Source organism: Schistocerca nitens, chromosome 5, assembly GCF_023898315.1.
Source record: "Schistocerca nitens isolate TAMUIC-IGC-003100 chromosome 5, iqSchNite1.1, whole genome shotgun sequence".
Taxonomy (NCBI): Eukaryota; Metazoa; Arthropoda; class Insecta; order Orthoptera; family Acrididae; genus Schistocerca; species Schistocerca nitens.
The window spans coordinates 449,466,304-449,489,624 of NC_064618.1; the positions used below are offsets into that span (position 1 = coordinate 449,466,304).

At 41.3% G+C, this 23,321-nt stretch overlaps 1 protein-coding gene across 3 annotated transcripts in view; it reads left to right on the forward strand.

Annotated features, from left to right (window-relative positions):
- The window catches only part of LOC126259492 (E3 ubiquitin-protein ligase NRDP1), a 72,056-nt gene that overhangs the window by 16,270 nt on the left and 32,465 nt on the right, over positions 1-23,321 (forward strand). For all 3 annotated transcript variants that reach the window (XM_049956332.1, XM_049956334.1, XM_049956335.1), the window contains exons 2-5: positions 2,074-2,230; positions 2,310-2,452; positions 7,912-8,200; positions 16,954-17,109. In XM_049956332.1, the coding sequence (XP_049812289.1) occupies positions 2,141-2,230; positions 2,310-2,452; positions 7,912-8,200; positions 16,954-17,109 (678 nt within the window). In that variant the 5' untranslated portion in view covers positions 2,074-2,140. The remainder of the gene's footprint in view (positions 1-2,073; positions 2,231-2,309; positions 2,453-7,911; positions 8,201-16,953; positions 17,110-23,321) is intronic.

Sequence of the window (23,321 nt, forward strand, 5' to 3'; positions counted from 1 at the left end):
TTACTGTCGAACTGTACCTTATGTTTCTGTAACCAGCTAACAATGTCGTTTTTCCTCGTTGCCTTTGTGGGTGCTTTATCTTGTATTACTGAGTGATAAGGAGCATTATCCATTACAATGATAGAGTTTTTTGTTAAGTTCTGGAGCACACAGTCTTCAAACCATTTCACAAAAGTATTGTGGTTCATCTCACTGTGGTAGTCGGTGGTCTTATTTGAACTGAATAGCAGCAGACAATTTGGAGTACCCTCTGTCCAGCCTTTTATTAAAAACTGTTGTGTCCTGCATTCACCCACGTTTTATCAAGCCAAACGATATCATCAAAATTTGTCACCATTAATTCTCTAAGAAAGCGGCATCGCCAGGCTGCAATATCTTGGCGTTCCATTAGTAACTTTCTGCCAGAGGTGGATTTATAGCAGAATCCTAACATTTTCACAACTTGTAACAAAGACGATTTACTACCCTGAAACAGGTCAGCCGCTGTGAGGGTAGCATGTAGTTTTTTTAGTGTTAGATACTCCTTCCTCGAATAAAATGCGTATATTTGACGACGAATGGCATCTTTTTTTTGTGACCCTCTTCTGTAGTCGCCTCTTTCTCCCAGGTGTATCCAATTTAGATGATTCACTTGAGCCTTCTTTCGTGAATTTCTCCTTGTAGGTTCTTATTACTGATCATTCGCTAACTTGCAGATCAGCTGCAGTTCGCTCCACCACCTTATCGAAAGGAACGAGAGGTCCTCCTGCATCCCTCTCTCTCTCAAAATACTTCCTTATGGAACACACGTATTCACGCACCTGACTGCGTATAACGACACCATGTCTGCCACTTTTTGGAGGTTTTCGAGGAGTGTGCAGCTTCGGCCTCCCCTTCTTGCGACTGCTTTCATCAGACATAGTAAACATGCGAAGCTACAAGTCACTCAAATATCTCACCTGCAACGGCTCGCTGAGGACTGACTGGCTGGCACAATGCCTTAGTCAGCTCAGCAGAGCGAAGTGGCAATGCAGTGGCAGCCGGCAGTGTCTGCTGCCATTGGTTTATTGGTGGCGGGAGCCCTGCAGCCCGTTGCCTGTCAAGTGACAACTACTTTAAATCAGACTGTAGTTAGGTTTAAGTAGTTCCAAGTTGTAGGGGACTGATGACCTCAGATGTTAAGTCCCATAGTGCTCAGAGCCATTTCAATCATTTTTCTTCCACTTTATCATTTCTCAAGACAGTTAACATCCTGTGACTCTTTGTATTTTTAAAACATAATTTTGAAATTCAAAAAAAGTTACAAGTTTTCATTGTATATTTTTCAAAAAAAAAGAAAAAGAAAAAGAAAAGAAAAAAGCTCAGAAGTGTGTGTGTGTGTGTGTGTGTGTGTGTGTGTGTGTGTGTGTGTGTGTGTGTGTGTTTTAATCATGTCTCATAGTATTGGGAACAAAGTATTTATTGATTGTGGTCAGTCTTTCATAGACCTTATACCTTCTTGTTCATGCTACTATGTTGTATTTTGGGATTCATTACTGCAGTTGTGTTGGGCTTATTTTAGGAGATATAAAATGTGATAAATGCATACAGGAATGTGTCTCTTTAACAACAACATTTTGTTCACTACACCTATTGCCGTATATGGTGTGTTGTATGAATTACGTAAGGCATCTGGGTTGGTAGTCCCAAATTTCATCCAGATAAGAGTACTTTTGAATTCTGTCTTAATATGTTGTACTGCCAAGATCTGATAATCATGTCATATTGAACTTATCTACTGTGTACTGCCACTTGTGGCATAAACAATGATAATCTTGTATCCTTTTCTATTTTTTGCTAATTTTCTATATAATATTCACTGCCATGCATAAATGCATTTTCTAATAAATAATGTTTCATGAATTAATACATAAATGCCTTGTGCAACATTGAAAGCTGTCTTAGCTTTCATACTATGCATCTCCACTAAAACCTTTACTTCTTTCCTTGGATAAAGTCTCAGTTTAGTGTCAATGTGAAAAATGTATATAATAGAAGTGTAGCTGTAGTCTTGTCAGTTTAAGGAATTTATATAAAATTTTATTATTGTTACAGTGTTTTCCTCCCGTTATTCATCTTGACACCAGCAGCAGCTGTTTCAAAAAATCAATATTGTTGAGGAATGGGATTTGAGGTAAACAGATTTCAGGGTGAAGTCGATGAGGAATTAGTTTGCCCAATATGCTCAGGTGTTCTTGAGGATCCTCTACAGGTGAGTTTTTGTACTAAATTGTGAAGAGTGAACTGTTCATATTTTGTACATTTAAAGAGGCTTTCTGTATTTTTATTAGGCCCCCATATGTGAGCATGCATTTTGTCGTGAATGTATTCAGGAATGGATATCAAGACAACCAACATGCCCAGTTGACCGACAGAATATCACTTCAGCACAGCTGAGGCCTGTGCCACGTATTTTAAGAAACTTGCTCTCCAGGTAAATAATTTTTTTAAGGACTTATCAGTAAATCATATTTCTATGCTGTTCAGTTGTTAATTCTCAGAGAAACATTGATATAGTGTTTCACCAATGATTGAACCAAGTTAATAACAAAGTTTTGTTTTCTTGTGCTGTTTTATGTGAAACATAAACTTTCCTTTTCTTTCCCCCTACCAGTAATCTGTCTTTTCGGGCCTAAAACTTTGGTCAATCTTCAACTTAATTTTATGCGTTTCTCTTCATTATTGGGCGGTATTGCATTTATGCATTTCTCTTCATTGTTGGATGGTATTGCATTAATTACTTTATGCAATACATCACATCGCATTTCCTTACATTGTAATCCTTCCCCCCCCCCCCCCCCCCCCCTCCTCAATATTGCTCGTCTGTGCCTCTTGTCGCATAAATTTTTATCCTTTTTTCTAGTAGATTGCAACTTTTCTTTTCCCACAAGGACTTCAATCAGTTACTTATATGTTTGATTTTCCCTTTGAAGAGGGGACCTTGCTCATCATCCACATACCTTTGTAATCATTGCTATTCTCACATATGAATTTAGCAGTGTATCTGTTGTGGTTTTATTTTTTACTGTATAGTAAAACTGATGCATTGAAACTTAACATCTTTTATGTAATAGTTTCTGCCATTGATAGGGGAAGTGGGACATTTGTTCTATTTGTCTTTCATCTTTGGTGTAATTGCGTGAACTCCTAGGTCCCTGACATTACAGTACCTTTAGAGATACTCAGCTGTGCCAGCTCACATTCACCCAAGTGTGAGGTCACGAATATCTGGGGAAAAAGAGAAAGTTGATACTGACTGTCCCCTTATGCTTAGCTCATTGCTGAGAGTAAGTCTGAGTAAGCAGTCGTTATCTCTTCTGTTGAGATTGGGGTTGATATGCTGAAAGGCCCAGACAAGTGCAGAGGTTGTGCTTGCTTTGGGAGCTCCAACACTAGGCAAATGATGGAAGCCCTGTAGAAAGTAGTGAGTGTATCAAAAAGAGGCCATTATCATTGGGCACATTGGGTGCAATTGGTTGCTAAATGTGGCTCATGTTGACATGAATGAATGATGCCTGCTGCTTGGGTTTAGTTCCTACAAGTGACCAGTTGAACTGAAGACTACTGTCATATATATTGTGGAAACTGATCTAAAATTTTGCAGGATGTTTTCCAGAATCACTTGTTGTCAGCTGGTTTGGAACAGAGTGCAAGGCTTTTAAGCCAGATGTCCAGACAATTCTGTGATCATTTTTTGATGCAGATTTCTCAATCTCTGCCACCAGAAGGAAAATTTGTGGCAGGAGGAAAATTTTAGGGCTACCCTTAACAGGTCAAAAAAGCAACACACACAGAAAGTGGATACTAGGGTAGCAGAATATAGTTTATGTACATTGTAGATATTTTAGGGCAGAGAAACAGGCCTATGAATTACATTCTGGTTTTGGAGAGTTTAATAATTAAACCTCATTAATTACAGAGAATAGCATACAGCATGGCAGATCAGATAAAGAAAATGTTAATGCAATATCAGTTAACTGGAGAAATGTCACTGAAAATCCCCCAGAACTAGTCTGTTATAAATGGTGATAATGCCCACATAATACTTGGCACAGAAACCAGAAGTTAATAGCAGTTAATGCTAATGGGAATATGTATTATAAAGATATGTTCAACGTAGGTGTTGCAAGCATGTTTGTAGCTGTAATTAATATATCCGGCCAGCTTTGTCAGATTTGAAGTGTGAAATAATTTTAGTGACATTAAATGGGGACGGTGATTCAAAAGTGGTAATTGAGTGCTATTTTGGAAGTGTTGTTGACTCACAAAGGATGTGGCTTACAAAACCTGCAGCTGACTAATACTATGATACTGATATAGGAAACTGAGCAAAGAATATAAGAAAGCAAAAACTTCATAAAACCACAAAACTTAATGGACTGGGTTATGTCTCAGCAGTGCAAGGTGTGAGATATTGCAAGTCCTCAAGGCCTGATCTTGTCCAACTACAAGGTGTATAACTTTGCTTCCACTGTTTTTTTTCCCAACATTTGAGGCTTTAATGAAACATATTGGGTACACATGTATCATTCAAAGTATTTTCCATTGCTGGCCACTACTTTTCCCATCTTTCGGGCAGTGTAAGAATCCCGCATAAAAAAAATTGTTTATCTTTTGAAGCAATCCACGAATCGATCCAGTTTGTGACTTCTTCATGAGATCAGAAGTGTTGGTCAGCCAGGCCATGCACCATTGATCTAAACAGGTGATAGTCAGAGGGAGCAATGTCGGGAGAATACGGCAGGTGGGGTAGGACTTCCCATTTTAACGTTTCCAATTACATTTTGACCTATTTTGCAATGTGGGGTCGAGCGTTGTCGTGCTGCAAAATCACTTTATCAGCCATTTGTCTTTTAATGCCCTGCTCAAATGCATTAATTGCATTTGATAACGAGCATCTGTGATTGTTCCGCTTGGTTTTAACGCCTCATAGTACACGATGCCGAGCTGGTTCCACCAAATGCAGAGCATAATCTTGGAGCTGTGACCATTCAGTTTGGCCTTCGACGTGGAAACATGGCATATCCCCATGATTTTTTGCATTTAGGGTTATCGTAATGAGCCCATTTTTCGTCCCTGGTCACAATGCGAGCAGAAATCCCTTCCGTTTTTGCCTCTGAAGCAACTGTTCACAAACATACAAACGCTGATCAACGTCTCTTGGTTTCAGCTCACATGGGACCGAAGTTTCTTCTTTCTGAATCATGCCCATAACTTTGAGATGTTTTGAAATGGCTTGCTGAGTCACTCCCACTAATCGTGCCAATTCTTTTTGAGTTTGAGGTGAGTCTTCCCTCAGCAATGTCTCCAATTCTACATCTTCGAAAACATTCTCTCTTCCACCATTATGCTGGTATAAGATGTTAAAATCACAGTTCTGGAAATTTTGAAACCACTCATGAAACATTCTTTCACTAATAGCGTCCTTACCATACGTACTTGAGAGTACTCGATGAGACTCGGCCACTGTTTTCTTCATATTGAAACAAAACACTAACACCTCCTGCAGATTATGAGAATTAGGCTCGTAAACTGACATTTTCAATCAAGAACAACTTTATAATGCAGACACAAATTGACAAATGTTTGAATGAGGTTATGTTGACAGAGGTCCAAGCTAACTGCCTGACGTGTGCGATCTGTTTCTTTCAACTGCTACTTACCGTTGTCTCCACCTATTGGTAAATGGCAGAAGCAAAGTTGTACACTTTTTATTTATTAGAGCTACTGACTGTGCTCTCATTCTTCATCACTGAAACCATTGATGTGGCTAGCCTCAATCAGTATTAGTTCTCTATGTAGTTTGGGTACTGACGTTGTGGAGATTTGTCTTCATGTTTGTTGCACCTTATTCTGAGTTTCCTTTTTGATGTTACCTTGCAAAGTGAAACATAATCGGTATAGTATGTTTTGTGAGAACTTCCAAGCAACCTTTTTAGACTGTGCAAAATTCCTCTGTTACCATTTGCCATCTTCAACTGCATTATTTGATGTCTTAGTGGATCATTCACATGCTAGGTCACACATCTGCCAAATCAGCTATCATATTATAATTACAGTCCCCTCCTACATTGTGTGTCATGTATAGTCTTTTGATGGCAGCTCTTTGGTTAACAATACCACACATAGTAAGAAGCTCTCATGTTTAATGATCTGCATATAAAATGTCTTATTGATTCAGTATGTCAGGCGAAATCTGTATTAAGTTACAATTATTATTCTGATTTCCTGTTTCTGATTGGTTTATTTACTTCTGGAAATGTATTTGTTTCCCAGTGGTGTACATGTCTCATAAACGTTATGCATTGTCACTTCTTTCCTCTACCCGGGTCTTCTGCATAAAATTTAGCATTAGTTGGGAGCCTCTTTACTGGGAGGTTTCTTCTTTAGATGTAAGAACTACTTTGATTACCCAACACTTTGTTTGCAGAAAAAAGATTTTTCCAGGTAGAGAAACACTGTTATAACAAATGTTAGATAATATCTGAGGTTATTTGTGGTGGACATAGGTAGAATGGCTAGATGGTACCATACTTAGTCTGTAGAATTTTTGACACAGTTGCTGTTGCCAGTAATGAACTGCTGACTCATTTACAGTGCAATGGTAAATTTTATGAGTAGGAGAGCTGCAGAATCACTGTTAATGGTCAAAACAGCTAAAATCTAGAATATGGTAGTGCCAGCAGGTTGCATTTTCTCAACAGTGCAGGTTGTAACGGAACCTATTAAAGGCTTTACTTTACCGAAGTATGCGATACCCTCCAAATTCAACCAGTTTAACGAGTATTTATGATTATAGAAAAGTTATTGTGTATGTTAACAATGATTGCATAACATATCTCCATAAACAGTCAACCCATTAAATTATACTGAATAACTGACCCACACAAAAGTTAGTATCACTTGATCTCTGATACAGCAAATGTCATCATGTAAAAACACTAAGTTCATCTTAAATAATTAATATGAAGTACGAAAAATAGTGACCAACTGACGTATTTTGGATCTCCTTAAATAAAAATCACCCAGTGAAACCTATTTGTTCACTAGGACCGTTTTCACTCAGTATTCATGTAAACACTCCTATTTTAGACAAAAACCAATGTAATTCTTAATAATTCATGTTATTTACTTATTTAGGCAAATTAGAGAAGTCAGTTGACAAAATTCTAAAAAACTGCCTTTTTGTAACAAAGAATTATTCTGTAAAGTCAAAAAATCTGTCTGTCATTTTAATAACCTGTTAAATTATGTCACTTGATATAAATTAATAACTTTTCTGCACAATTTATGATAGCAGATGTACGTGTGACTTATAAACTATATCTCTTTTTAGTAGTTCTTTGACAAGGTTATAAATACAAGCAGCAGCGATTACCATAATGTATTTTAATGGCGCCAATCTAACATCAGGTGCTAACAAGCTCCGTAAATGGGAGTGAAATAGTGCGATTATAGCAATATCTACGACTAGGCGACCATTACAAGGGGTAGGGAAGTTATTTATTTTATACAGTATGTGGGAGGATAGGTTTAGGTAATTAGTGAGTAACAATTAGACGAAATTTTTAAGCAATACAAATGAACCAGTAAATATTCTTTCCATATTACTTGTGATTACATTGAGACATGAATGGTTGAAAGGTTTCCTTACTTGCTGTCACAGCTTAAATGTGTGTTTCATGTTGAAGAGTATGGTAACAAACTTACCTGTGGAGACTGAAGTATAGGTTAAAGAATAAAGATGCAAGGGGACTGATGACCACTGCAGTTAAGTCCCATAGTGCTCAGAGCCATTTGAACCATAAAGATACAAGTGAGAAAAATAAAATTTAAGTGGGGGTAATGTTACTTCCATTGCAAGTAATCCATTATGGGTCAATTTTATTTCAGGTTATATATAACATGTGATAATGCAAGTTATGGCTGCACATCAGTGATGAAACTGGACTCTTTATCATCACATTTGGAAGAATGTGAACATAATCCAAAACGACCTGTAACATGTGAACAAGGCTGTGGCCTGGTAATTCCTAAGGACGAATTAAAGGAGCACAACTGTGTGAGAGAACTGCGTGCATTGATCCACTCACAGCAGCAAAAAATGACTGATTTCCAGCAAGAGATGGCTGAGCAACGTTTCCAGATAAATGAACAAAAGCGTGAACTGCAGTTACTAAAGGTATGTGTCATGAATTATCATATATTTCATGCTTAAACTATGTTTTGGAAAGATTTAAACTGAATAAATATTTCCATTTTGTATATTGGTCACACTTTAAATTCAAACAATTGCATAACCCAGTTCATTGTTTCAAGCTTTTCGCATATATAACCTGTACAAAGCACCAATCACTTCCATATAACATATGTTATTTTCTGTCGACCATTCTTGTATCACACTTTAAAATAAGTATACTAATTAATAGTGTCAGAAACTATTTTTATTTTTAATCTGCTTCTTACGAACAATCTAAGTGCAACTAATAAAAATGATGTATGGTGAATAATAGCTGATTTTGATGTCATCATCAATGAGTGTAAAGATTACATATTTCAATTGCCTAATAGATACGCTAAAAGGGGATTAAGATGTGGGGGAAAGAAGAGTCACATGAAAGTATTTTTTGCATCCATAATATTTGTACAGTCTGGTACATAGACCCTACTTTGCAGTCAAATTATGCATCTTCAGAATAACTTTATCACACTGCTTTCTCCCTGACAGATGATAGCTTTAGTGATTGTGATTGAAAGAACTTATATTAATCAGTTTATTATTAATGAAAACCAAAATGTGGGACAGTGTCACCAGTATTACACGAGAGAGAGAGAGAGAGAGAGAGAGAGAGAGAGAGAGAGAGAGAGAGAGATTACACAGTCACAATAAAAGAAGCCCAAAACAAAGTAAGTAATGTCTTTTAGGTGGACAAAATTGATTTCACAGAGTGTACCCATAGCAGAAATGTTTGTGGGGTGGTGGTGGTGGTGGTGGTGGGGTCACTGCTTTTAGAAAACAGTTAATCTTGGATGCCCAAAGGACAAAGTATGTGGCATTCTGCTGACCATGACAGAACAAAAACCTGCCGTGGATTATATGAAAATAAAATTTAGCGTACAAAATTGTGGAGTAAATAGTGGTTCCTGACAAATGACAACGGATGAATAATATGATGTCTGATGAAACCGTATGTTACCACATATCTTACTTCTCTCCATTAGCATCACAGGGACCTTCCCTTCCCACCACTTGATTTGAACAAGGTACTTCCAGATCATGTCAGTTCACTGGAATGTGGTAGCCTTCTTTGCCACAAAGGTGGGTATTGCACCTACTGATAAACAAATGCAAATTAATTGCCTTTACTACAGTATCCAGTGACTCTCAAATGAAAAATTGTTAGTTTCTCAGACTGAACCTGGAAATTACAAAAAATATTTTACTATTAAAAAGTGGGAGGTATTCTTGCTATGAAGGTTTTTTAGCTTGGTATTTAAATTGTATTGTGATTATTGCCCTTGAGTTACTGTAATTAGTCAGTGACTCGAAGCAAATTTTAATAAGCTGTAGCAACATCTATGTAAAAAATGGCTATAAGAAAATCACTGGTAAAGATAGCTACTCAAACTGTTGGCAATAATGTGCATTTCATGCAACTGTTTCAGCTTCATGATTGGCATCACCTTAATCGGCTGTTAGGCATGTTAACATGGGGCTGGAGAAGGCATTGATGACAGAGGACATGGGTCACATTGCATTGGTGCCAGTTGAGTGTGTCAGTAGATCGGGTTTCACTAGGCATGGCCTGCACCTCAGTAGGTATGGGAAGGGGAGGCTGGCAAAGCTTATAGAGGACAATGTGGTGGGCGGTGATGTGAACACTCACGGAAAAATTCCTGTAGTAATTCGTGTTAGAGCTGCACATTTTTTAGGTTCAAGTCAGCTGTTAGGTATACTTGCTTAAAGGAAGTCCCTCTAACTAAGGAATCACCTTCAGAGGTGGTCAGGAATCCACATAGAGAAGGAATTAACACATTTCATCAAAATATGAGGTATTACAAATAAAGGTAGTGAACTGCTTATGGATGTTGACTCTGACATTATTGGTATATCAGAGTACCACTTAAATAAATTGACACTTCAGAGGCTTCCTTTACCAGAATACAGATTAGCTGGCTGTTTTTCAAGGAGTTTCTTGTGGAGTGGGGAGTGGCCATTTACTTAAAAAAATCAGTATTCCGTTTGAATCCAGAGACATTGGCACTGCACTAGACAGATATTTGAATGTTGTGCAGGGACAGTCGAATTTAGTGAAACGAAACTTCTAATTGTTGTTGTTTATAGGTCCCCTAACTCTGACTTCAGAGCATTTCTGCTCAAGCTATAGAGGGTTCTTGGTTCACTTTATAGGAAGTAACAGAAATTAGTTATATGTGGTGTCTTCAATATTAATTTTGTATGTGATTGTGCAATAAAAAGGATGTTGGCAGATCTCCTAAACTCATATGATCTGATGCAGGATGTGTTTCTTCCATCTAGGGTGCAGGCAGGAGAACAGTAGCACAGCCATAGACAATATTTTTATTCATTCTTCGTTACTAGATGGGCATTCTCTTAGTAAAAGGGTGAATGGCCTTTCAGACCTTGATGCACAAATTTTAACACTAAAAGGCTTTTGTACTCAAATGTTGCATACTATTACAAAATATGTAGGAAAGTTAATCCAATGGCAGTCAAGAGTTTTTTAAACCTTGATAAGGAACAAGAGTGGCAGGATGTTTATAGTGTCGGTAACACAGTTCTCATGCTCTTTGTGAGTTGATTTCCATTAGAATGCTCTAAATGGGGTACTAGCAGTAAATAGCAGCCTGGGTGGCTGACTAGTGGGATAATGATATCATGTAGAACAAAGCAGGTATTATATCAAAATGTTAGAAGTAGTCACAATCAAGCTACAGTATCCCTTTGCAAAGAGTATAGTGAGGTGCTTAAAAATGTTATTAGGAAGGCAAAGAGTATGTTGTAAGCAAATAGAGTAGCTGATTCACAGAATAAAATTAAAACCATATGGTCAGTTGTGAAGGAAGCGTCTGGTCGGCAGCACAAGATCGATGATATAAAGTCGGTTCGCAGTAAAAACATTTCTGTTACTGATAGGTCAGATATATGTACAGTATTAAACAACCATTTTCTGAGCATTGCTGATGAATTAAATAAAAGTTTAGTTTCTACAGGGAATCATATAATTCTCTTGGAAAATGCCTTTCTGAGGCTGATGGCTGAAATACTCCTCTGTGATACTGACAAGAGGGTTATTGAGTCAATAACTAAATCGCTGAAGACTAAGGATGCTCATGGATATAATGGAGTGCCTAGCAGAATATTGAAGTACTGTGCTGCACATGTTAGCCCTGTACTTGGCCATTTTTGTAATTTTTGCTTTAGGAATGGTCAGTTTCCTGAATGATTAAACAACTCAGTAGTAAAGTGGCATTATAAAAAGGAAGAAAGGGATAATATAGACAATTTTAGACCTATTTCTATGCCATCAGTGTTTGCTCAAGTTATTGAAAAGGCTGTGTATGTAAGGATAATTGATCATTTTATATCACGTAATTTGCTATCAAATGTATAGTTCAGCTTCAGAAGTCATTTAACAACTGAAAATGCTATATTCTTTTCACTGTGAGGTACTGGATGGGTTAAACAAAAGGTTTTGAACACTAGGCACATTTTTTGATTTAACTAAGGTGTTTGTGTTCACAAAGTGGTGCTCCAGAAGTTGGACCATTACAGAATATGGGGAGTAGCTCACAATTGGTTCACATCTTACTATAACAACAGACAGCAAAAGATCATTATTCAGAATGGCTGTGATGTGAGGTCTGAGTGGGGTACAGTCAAATTGCGGGGGATGCCCCATGGATCAGTGTTGGGGCCATTCCTGTTCCGTATTCATATAAGCGATATGCCCTCTAGTATTATGGCTAATTCTAAAATATTTCAGTTTGCTGATGGCACTAGCAAGTTTGTTGTGTGCAACATGGGCTCTGTTTCAAACAGTGCAGTTCACAAGTTATGGTTTGTAGAAAATGAACTAATGCTAAATCACAGTAAGATTCTGTTTTTACAGTTTCTAACACACGATTCAACAAAACCCAACATTTTAATTTCACAGAATGGGCATATGATTAGCGAAACTGAACAGTTCAAATTTCTAGGTGTTCAGATAGATAGTAAACTGTCATTGGAAAGCCCACATTCAGGATCTTGTTCAGAGACTTAATGCTGCCATTTTTACTTTTCGAATGGGGCCTGAAGTAAGTGATCATTTACCTTTAAAATTAGTCTACTTTGTTGACCTTCATTTGCATATGTCATAGCAATATTAGCTTATTCCCAAGAATTATCAGCTTTCACTCAGTTAATACTTGGCAGAAACCAAACCCGCATTTGGATCAGACTTCCTTAACTCTTGTGCAGAAAGGTCTGCAGTATACTGCTGCAAAATTTTCAATAAGCTACCACAAGAGTTCAAATATCTTAGTAGTAACCCATACACTTTCAAATCAAAACTGAAGAGTTTCCTCATGGGTCGTTCCCTCTATTCTGTTGAGGAGTTCCTTGAAAAATTAAGCTGATTCTAATCTTATAAAATGTTGATTGCATCTACTTAAACTTATGGCTTGACTTTTTTTGGGTTCATAAACATTTTGTGTGTTATAACTTTTATGTTGTAATTTGAATATAATAGAGGGAAACATTCCACACAGGAAAAATATATCTAAAAACAAAGATGATGTGACTTACTATACGAAAGCGCTGGCAGGTCGATAGACACACAAACAAACACAATCATACCCACAAAATTCTAGCTTTCGCAACCAACGGTTGCTTCATTAGGAAAGAGGGAAGGAGAGGGAAAGATGAAAGGATGTGGGTTTTAAGGGAGAGGGTAAGGAGTCATTCCAATCCCGGGAGCTCATGTACTGAGACGTTCCATAACCTTGGAGATTTGCTCCCCAGTTTGGTCCTACCAAACTAGACGTGTAAATAAATAAATAAATAAATAAAAATTTCAAACTTCTAATTATAGGTGCACTTCAGCTGTTTGAAAAATGCTTAAATTGTTGAATGATAGAATACTGATAAATTTTTCACAGTGTAACTCCTGAACTGCCTCTAAGGTAGGCTTCAATAAATATTTCTCTCAGAAAAAATAAAATATGAATTTAAAAATGGAATTGTTAAATTGGCATCGACTGTTACCCTTTGATTTCATCCATAATGCTTATGAGGTCATTGTTATAAAAATCACTGTTAAAATTTGGTCCAGCTGCCTGTTTACAGGGTTAAAAAAGAAACACCAAAATTTACATATTTCAAAAGTCGAGCCTGCACCATCATAATAACCATAAAGCAATCTCTAAAAGTGACCAATATAAACTGTCCAATCACAGTAATGTGACCACATGCCAAAAGGCTGAATAACCGCCTTTTCAGTGCAAACTGTTGTGACATATGCAGGAAGAGCGTAAGTGAGGTTCTGGAAGATACCAACAGAGGTGTGAAGTTGTGCTGACTAGTGGCATGGCCAGCTGCACTAGGTTTCTTGATTGAGGACCCACGGCATGATTGAGGTGTCCCCCTGATTCTCGATAGTGTTTAAATTGGGGGAGTTGCTGGCCAGGGGAGTATGGTAAACTCATCCTGGTGCTCTTTGAACTACGCATGTTCACTGTGTGCTGTTTGACACATTGCATTGTCTTGCTGGTAGATGCCATTGTGCTGAGGAAAAACAAAGTGCATGTAGTGTTCGACATGGCCCACAAGGATGGAGGCATACTTGTTCTTCGTTTGTGCCTTCAGGAATGATGTCATAACCCATGGAATGGCATGAAAGCATTCCACAGAACATAATGCTCCATCCTCAGGTGTGGATGCTTCTGACAATTATTGCAGGGTGGTCGTTTTCAGACATTTCATGCCAGTGGAGCATAAAATGGAAGTCATCCAAAAAGGCCACCTATTGTAACTCAATGGATATCCAATTGTGGTATTGGCATGCAAATTCCAGCCTTCATCACCAGTGAACAGCAATTGGGCATGTACTCTAGAGGCCCATACGCAGTAGAGCCCGCAGAACGGTCATTGAGGAGACACTTTTAGTATAGCCCCTTCGTTCATTTGGGTGGTCAAATGTTTAACAGTTGTACATCTACTTGTGCGCACACATCTCAACTCTACTTGTGCGTACACATCTCGACAGCTGTTGATCACCCCTGTCATTTATGCCCTGTGGTGCACCACAGTTTCCCTGGCTCCAGTTTTGGATAGGGCTGTTTCTCTACACTTAGTATACTTTAACTATGGCAAAACAAGAATGGTTTACAAACAATGGAAAGGCATCCACCCTAGGACTCAAAGCTAATGATTATGATCTTTTGGACGTTAGATAAATCACTCCATTTCCGCATTACGACAATGACTCTGTTTTTTGCATTCTTTGGACATGCTTTATATACCATGTGCTGCTAATGCCCTCCATCTTCTGTCTGTGAGTGGATATTACACATTGACTTCAAACATAGGCGGTGGTCGCATTAATGTGATGGTACTGTGTAAAAAATCATCAAGAACAATAACAGTAATAATAAAATAATGTGGCTACTTCCGTTGCAGCCATGTCCTCTCAAGATGTACATTTAGATCTCTTTCAGCCGATAAAAGTAGATTGAAATGGAATTCCATGTGTTATCCTGGATACTGGCTGAGTCACAGTAACAGCACTACTCATACACAGCCAGTGTTTTTTTCCTGAAGGCCACCTCCCGTGGGCAAACATAGAAGTAACACACATGAGCAGTTCGCGATTGTAAACATAAAATCCAAACAGAAACTTTTCAGATCTTGTTTAATATCTATTAATTATTGACTCCACAGATGAGATTTAAATTTCTGGATTACCAACATAGTTGTACATCTTTGTTTCTTTGGATTTCATGTTTACATTCATGAAGTGCTCACTTGTATTAGTTAAGAGTTTGCCTCCAGGATGTGGCATTCAGGAAGATACACTAGCTATATATGCATATTGCTGTTGTTGTGATGTTGCCAGTACCCAGGACAACATATGTTCTGTTTTAATCTATTTTACCAGTTGATGGCAATGTGAATTTAAATCTTAAGAGGACAGGGTGGAAGGAAAGTAGCCATGTTATTTTATTATTACGTTTATTGTTCTTGTTTACGTTTTATATTGGTCAGTTTTAAAGAGTCTTGTATGATTATTCTGGTGATGAAGGCTTGAGCTTCAAAATGTATAAATTCTACAGTTTTTTACACTGTAAGTAAGTGGTTGAGCTGCCATTTTAACATTGACTGTGAATCATGTAGCACATCATAAAGAGAATTCATTGTTGGAATTCAAATATTTGTGCCCACAGTATTTCCATGTGTCTTGGCTGGCACATTGTAGACAGGAGATTAATAATATTATACTTAGATTTAGAGACAGGAAAGCTGTAGTAAAAAGAATAAAATTCTCAGCTAAGATTGGAAAATAACGTTTTCAGTTGATAGAAGTATGTTGTGTTTAGGATAAAAGTGTGAATAAAGTGTCACAGAATTCACACAATAAAAAGAGAAATAAAAATACATGAAGGATGTAAACATCACCTAAAGTTTGCTTACATGCTAGGACACTGAATGTGAAAATGAAAATAATTTGATAACAGACGAGTTATCAGTTCTAGGAAACTGAGTTTGACCATGAAAAGATGAGATGTATAATATTATGTAGGAGATGTATAATATTGTTTATTATTTTGTATTTGGAAATAATTTCGTAAGACATGTGTTTTCCTTATGTTTGATGGAAGTGTTATTAATTTAAGAACTGGCTATTTGGTGGTTCTGGTAGGGTACAGTATTCATTTCACCACTCCACAACTTCATGTAAATATAAGGTATATTATAATATTGCAGTCTTGCTAGTCTTATTATAAGGTCATTCAATAAGAAACCCATTTTTTAAAGAATATTTTAAGAGAATGGGATACAACACTGTAATTTTTTCAACACAATCCCCCTGAACTTCTGTGCACTTATACCAGTGCTGGACAAGCTTCTCAATTCTACGTGCACAGAATTCTTGGGGAGTGTGTGCGTAACCAGTTACGCATTACTGCCTAGACCTCATCGTCATTTTACCTTGAGCCACTAAGAGCTTGTTTCAGTGAATCTGTGCCAGATCTCATGAATGCAGGGGTGAGGTAAGCAGGTGAACTTCACGTCTCCCTGCACACACCCACGTACTGCTCGTTTTGATATCAAATGTTTTGGAAACCATCTCACATGCACAGTATTGAAAGTCAGTACATCATAAACAATGTGGTGGGCTGATCTGACAGTAATGTTCATTGTTGCTGCAATATCACTCACTGTAATATGCCTGTTTTCTCATATCAATTCTGCCAATGTTGTTCTCTGTGACTGCACAGAAAGAACTTCCTGGACCCGGCAAATATTCAACACTTGTTACAACCTGTTTGAATTTATCTGCCCAGTCATACTCTTGTGTTTGACTCAAACAACTTTCAACATATTGCACTTCCACGCAATGGTGAATTTTGATTGGTTTCAACCCTTCAGCTAACAGAAATCTAATGACACCTCCACTGCTCCACTTTGGTGCAAACGTGCAAGGGTGGTGCCATCTTGTTTTACTGATTCTCAATATCCCATTCGCTAGACAGGTGTGCCAGCCCCTTCTGGTAATAGTTCTAGGACACCATCAAAAAATAAAAATAACAAAGAAGCACAAACTTTGTTGAAGTTTTGTAGTTTTTATACAACTTTTCTGGTTATTTATTGAATGGTCCTTGTCTCCCGAGCAGTGAGTTCAAAAAGAATGATTAGAGACATTCTTTCAGGATTTTATGCGAGCAATGCGTATATCCAATCCAGCGATGAGAGCTATAGCGGACCAAATGGAAAGAGATGAAGTGTTGAGGTGGTCCAATTCCTTGACAAGGGCAAGAGTAACTAGATGGGGTGGAATGATTTCAACCCCTGATGATGTTTTGCAGGTAATAAGATGTCTAAACATGAGACATACAAGTATTTGATACTACCACATAAGTTCTGCAGTTAATACTCTCTGCAGCTTGTGTATGCTTGTATTATATCTTGTAAGCTCTTTATAAGAATGATGTCAGTAGCCTCTAAAATATATTGTAGATTCAAACATTTAGTTTTCTCTCTTCATCTGGCTATTTGCTAATTACAGAAATATGGATAACTGCACATGAAGGCTACCAGTATTTTCTAAATTATTCTTTTCTCCTTAAATGAGAACCCATTTTTATCTGTGTGCCATATATGGACACTTTTCATATGGTACGGAACAAATGTCTGTGGTTCGCTTGTACAAGCCTTTCAAATGGTCACCTTTTAACAACTTGCATGTCTGGTTTGTCACATGTTTAACTATTGGTGATTGTGATGTGTGTATGAGAAGTGAAGCATTTTATCTTTTGTTGGTATTTTTCTTCTTTGAGAGAGAAGGGAAGGGTAAGAAATCCAGTGTCCACACCAAATGCCATCAAGTCTAATGTCTTCATTCAGAGGACATTTTGACTAAGTTTTTATTGTATTCATAATAATTTGGGATTTTTTAAAAATAATTTTCCCTTTATTTAGGAAAACTGTTGTACGCTGTTAATTGACCATTTCAGTCTGAGGGAGGTGCCAGTTTAGTTATTGGTCATTGTCTCAAAGACATGCTTAATTTTTAAGTACAGCTTTCCATTAATATCTGTATGAACAGTGGACTAGTGTTCAAAAAACTGTAAATTGTTATTGGCCCCCTGAACTGAGCCTTTTTGTTACGGACTCTAATGCTGGTAAGCTGATCGATCATGAGCTGTTCATGATGAGCGAGAAATCCGTGTTAAAGTTCTGTTCTAGCACATTTTAAAATTATCGTTACGTGTTCATTAATATTTAAAGTTTGTGTGGTGATCAGTGTGTATACTTCCCGGGAGATCTGGGAAAAACCTGGGAATTTTCTCATCCAGGAAATACCCAGAAAAAACTTCTGAATTATTAGAATTCCAGGAACTTTTCATTGTTTTAATTTTCAGTTAAATTTTTTGTAATTTTGTATGGTAAGGCTTGGTACTCTATAACAAAGAATATCTTCACCCTGCTGCTGCAGAATAATACTGCAACTGTAAAACATAAATAAGAAAATAACACAAAGAAAATGCACTATTTACAACAGTAAAAGACTGTAGTAGCACTGTTCACGTTTACGCCGCACTTCACTTAGCGTAGACCGGGACTGTGTCCTAGGCATGCCCGATGTTGACTGACTGGGCACGGCCCGTCCTGCTGGAGTTGTTGTTGTTGTTCTTGTTGTTCCGCCGGCAGAGGTCGCGTCCGAATTCTCGCGTGCCCTCTGGTGGACGGGACTCTACTTGCGGCAACTACCGCCCGTGACGCGCCGTGCCAATGTGCGCCTCCCGCGATCTTTCTGGTGGCTACTACACTCCTCCTCCTTCGGGGGGTGAAGCCACTGTGATCCACTGCGTCGGAAGGTGGAGCGTCGGGCAGGAGCGATGACCTCCACATCCATTGGATGGCCGGAGTCGAGGGGATCTGCCAACCCTCGAGCTGGAACCTTCGAATACGGCTGGAAGTGACCCACACGAAGAGGCCCCCGTCGTCCCCCAACCGGAGCTCGGGACAGAACGGGTGACAAGCTGTCGAACTCCGGATCCCGTTCCACCTCGGGAGGGGCAAGACCCAGTGGTGGGGACAAAGGGGAAGGGACAACCACAGGTGAACTAGCCCCCTGAGAAACCGAACCTGCTAGGGGGGCCGGCTCTCGCTGGGGCATCTCGAATGATGGCGATGCCGGTGCTGGAGCTACTGGAGGCTGCCAAGGCTGAGAACCATCGCAGTGCGGCAGAGTCACAGCGGGGAGAGGAGGTAACGTCCCCTGTGAAACCAATACAGGTGCCGGCAATGGGGAAGCCGGTGTCCGAGAGGTCGGAGGGTGGGTGCCCGAACGTGGACGTAGCTGATTTTGGTGACGACGTACCACCCGATCCCCTGCCTGCAGGGTATAGAGCCGGCGGCCATTTCGGCGCAGGACCACCGCCGGTATCCAACGTGGATTGCGACCAAACCCACGGGCCCAGACCGACATACCCAGTGGAAAGCCAGGTACTTCGTTTTGTGAAGACTGGCGAGGACCAGGTCGGAGGAGGTGCAGCAGAGTCCTAGGTTGACGCCCATGGAGGAGCTCTGCGGGGCTGCGATCGCCCATTGGTGTGGTCCGGTATGCCGTCAAGAAAAACGTCAAGGCTTCCTCTGCAGGAAATTCGTGCACATACTTTTTCATCTGCGTCTTAAAAGTGCGCACCATGCGCTCGGCTTCCCCATTCGATTGTGGATGGAAGGGGGGAGAGCAAACGTGCCGAATACCGAAGCGCCTACAAAAATCCTTGAAGGTCTGCGAAATAAACTGCGGTCCATTGTCTGAGACCAGGGTGATTGGCAGACCTTCCACAGAAAAGATTTTTGCTAGTGCCTGGATTGCAACTTCTGAAGTGGTTGAGGAGCAGCGAACCACATATGGGAATCGGGAATAAGCATCAATGACAATGAGCCAAAAGCCATTGAGAAGCGGGCCCGCAAAATCGATGTGAACACGTTCCCATGCTTGTGTTGCCGGCGGCCATGAAGAGAACGCTGCCCTGGGAGATGCTTGTTGGCTCGCACACTGGGAACAGGCGGCCACCAAGTGCTCAATTTCTCTGTCAATACCGGGCCAGTACACATGTCTGCGAGCCAAGGTTTTAGTACGGGAAACACCCCAGTGCCCCGCATGTAATAACGTGAGGACCTCCCTTCGTAAACCTGCGGGAACAACCACGCGAGGAGCTGTACCATCGATAGCCAGAAGGAGAACTCCTTCCAAGACCGAGAGGCGGTCTCGTAGAAGAAAATAATTACGAAGAGGGTCCGAGGCCCGGCCTGGAGGGCGGGAGGACCACCCCTGCTGAATGAGGCGAACTACTTGCCGGAGAACCGGGTCAGCCGCCGTTTCCCTGGCGACTCGAGAACTAGTGATTGGAAAGCCATCAACTGCTTGGCGGGATGCCACATCCAAATGAAAACACATAATCTCCTCTCGATCGAACGTAGGATCCGGGCCCACCGGAAGACAGGAAAGAGCGTCGGCGTTGGCATGCTGTCCTGTAGGGCGAAAATGAATGTCATAATGGTACTTAGAGAGGAACAAGGCCCAGCGCTGTAGTCTGTGGGCCGCCCTATCCGGAATCTGAGAGGTGGGGCCAAATAACGATATTAACGGCTTATGGTCAGTGATTAACTGAAACTTCGTGCCGTACAAGAAAGGGTGAAACTTGGTAACAGCGTAGACAATGGCCAAAGCCTCTTTTTCCACCTGGGAGTAATGGGCCTGCGCGGGACTAAGCGTTTTAGACGCAAACGCCAGTGGTTGCTCAGAACCGTCTGCGTTGCGACGGGCCAGGACCGCCCCCACCCCATACTGCGAAGCATCTGTAGCCAGGACCAACGGCTTACGGGGATCAAAAGTAGCCAAACAAGGGGCTGAAGTGAGGAGGCCCTTCAACGAGGTGAACGCTCGCTCGCATGCAGGCGACCAAGCAAAAGGAACACCCTTGTGCAGAAGGCAGTACAGGGGGTGGGCTATAGTGGAAGCCCTGGGAATGAACCGGTGGTAATAGGCTATCTTGCCTAAAAAGGCTTGTAACTCTTTCAGCGAAGTGGGCCGAGGAAGGTTGACGATACCTTGGACCAAACTTCCTAGTGGCTGTATGCCATGCCGAGATATGGTGTAGCCCACATACTCAATGGACGGTTGGAAGAAGGTTGACTTACGCAGGTTGCAACGCAAGCCCACAGACCTGAATTTGAGAAAGAGGGTGCGAAGGTTGTGCAAGTGTTCCTTCTTGCTGCGGCCTGTGACAATTATGTCATCCAGGTAATTAATACAATGAGGGATTGTCGACGTGACATGCTCAAGATAACGCTGGAATATCGCCGGGGCACTGGATATTCCAAAAGCCAACCGCTGGTATTGGTAAAGGCCAAACGGGGTGTTGACGACCGCCAGCCGTTTGGAGTCCTCATCAAGAGGTATCTGATGATAAGCCTCCGACAGATCGATTTTCGAAAAATATTGGCCACCCGCCACGGCGGAGAACAATTCATCAGCACGAGGCAAAGGATAGGTGTCCACCACCAATTGGGAATTAATGGTGGCCTTGAAATCGCCACAAAGACGTAAGTTCCCTGAGGGCTTCTTGACAATAACGAGGGGCGAAGCCCACTCACTGGAAGAAACGGGAAGAACGACCCCTAGGGCTGTCAGCCGGTCTAGCTCTTCCTTTACCTGAGGGCGGAGAGCCAAGGGGATCTGTCTCGCGCGTAGAAAACGCGGGCGAGCCGACGCCTTCAACGTTAAGTGAGCTTCAAAATCGGAAACACGCCCCAGGCCCTCCTCAAAAATATCTGGAAAGTCTGAGATCAAAGATTCCAATGAGTGATAGGGAACGTCTTCGGAGACCAACTGTATGGAGTCACCAATAGAAAAACCGAAAGCCTGAAAGGCATCCAGGCCAAAAAGGTTAGCGGAGCTCGCATCACTGACAACAATAAAAGTAATAGGCCGAGTGACTGATTTGTAAGTCACGTCGGCCGTGAATTGACCCAGTAGGGGAATGAACTGTTTACCATAACCACGTAGACGCCGGTAAACTGGCGCCAATGGGGGCGATCCAAGGTCGGAATAAGTTTGTGCATTCAACAACGAAACTGCCGCCCCCGTATCTACTTGCAGTTGTAACCGGCGCGACCGAACCGACACCTCAATAAAGAGTTTGTGGGCCGATGCGTCGGGAGCCTGGCCAGATGAAACTTCCTGAATGTCAACGTCCATGTCCTCTGTACTTGCTTCCTTCGATGCCTTTGAGGCTGAGCGGCAAACTTTAGCAATGTGACCTTTTTTATTACATTTGCGACAAACGGCCCAACGCTGGGGGCACTCTGACCGATCGTGATGTATATAGCACGACGCACAGGACGGCAACAGGGGCCGGCGGCCGGAATTCTGCTTACGCGCCGTGCGGGAGCGGCCGTAACGGCCGGATTGTACCGCTCGCACGTCATCCACCCCGGACACAGTGGACGCGGCCGCGCCACCCTGAACCTCCGCAACGTCGCACCACGCTTCCAGCTGTTGACCTGCCGCGTGAGAGACTTCATACGATTGAGCAATGGACAGAACTTCCTCGAGGGAAAGGTCTTCTAACTGCAGGGCCCGTTGCTGGACCTCCCTATCAGGGGCCGAACGAACAATGACGTCGCGTACCATAACGTGGGCATACGACTCTCGCGACTGCTCCGTGACAAAATGACACTTGCGACTAAGACCGTGCAGGGTAGCGGCCCTCGCCCGGTAAGACTGATGGGGCCGTTTCTTGCATTGATAGAACTCGACCCTAGCCGCCACAACATGCGTGCGGCGGCGATAATATGAAGACAGCAACGAACACAATGCGTCAAAAGCCAAGGACGAGGGTTCCTGCAACGGCGCTAGCTGCCGCAAAACTTGATACAGCGAGGGAGATATCCAAGACAAGAAGAGAGCACGACATACCTCCGCATCGGCAACATGAAACGCCTGGAAATGCTGCCGAAGGCGATGTTCATAAGCGTCCCAATCCTCCTCCGTCTCGGCATACGGGGGAAAGGGAGGAGGGAACTGCGCCGGTGCAGACGGCGTGGAGAGCAACGCCGGAAGCACTTGTTTCATGGTGGCCATGAGTTCCGTCTGCTGCGCAACCAAAACTCGCACCAAATCCTCCATGCCGTGGAGAAACTGCGAAACCGGAACAGCGACGCAACACGCGAAAGAACGACCCTACTCGTCGCCAATTGTGTAGTAGCACTGTTCACGTTTACGTCGCACTTCACTTAGCGTAGACCGGGACTGTGTCCTAGGCATGCCCAATGTCGACTGACTGGGCACGGCCCGTGCTGCTGGAGTTGTTGTTGTTGTTGTTCTTGTTGTTCCGCCGGCAGAGGTCGCGTCCGAATTCTCGCGTGCCCTCTGGTGGACGGGACTCTACTTGCGGCAACTACCGCCCGTGACGCGCCGTGCCAATGTGCGCCTCCCGCGATCTTTCTGGTGGCTACTACAAAGACAGTGCACAACAGGTGTCTGCTGACAGCAAAAATGTCG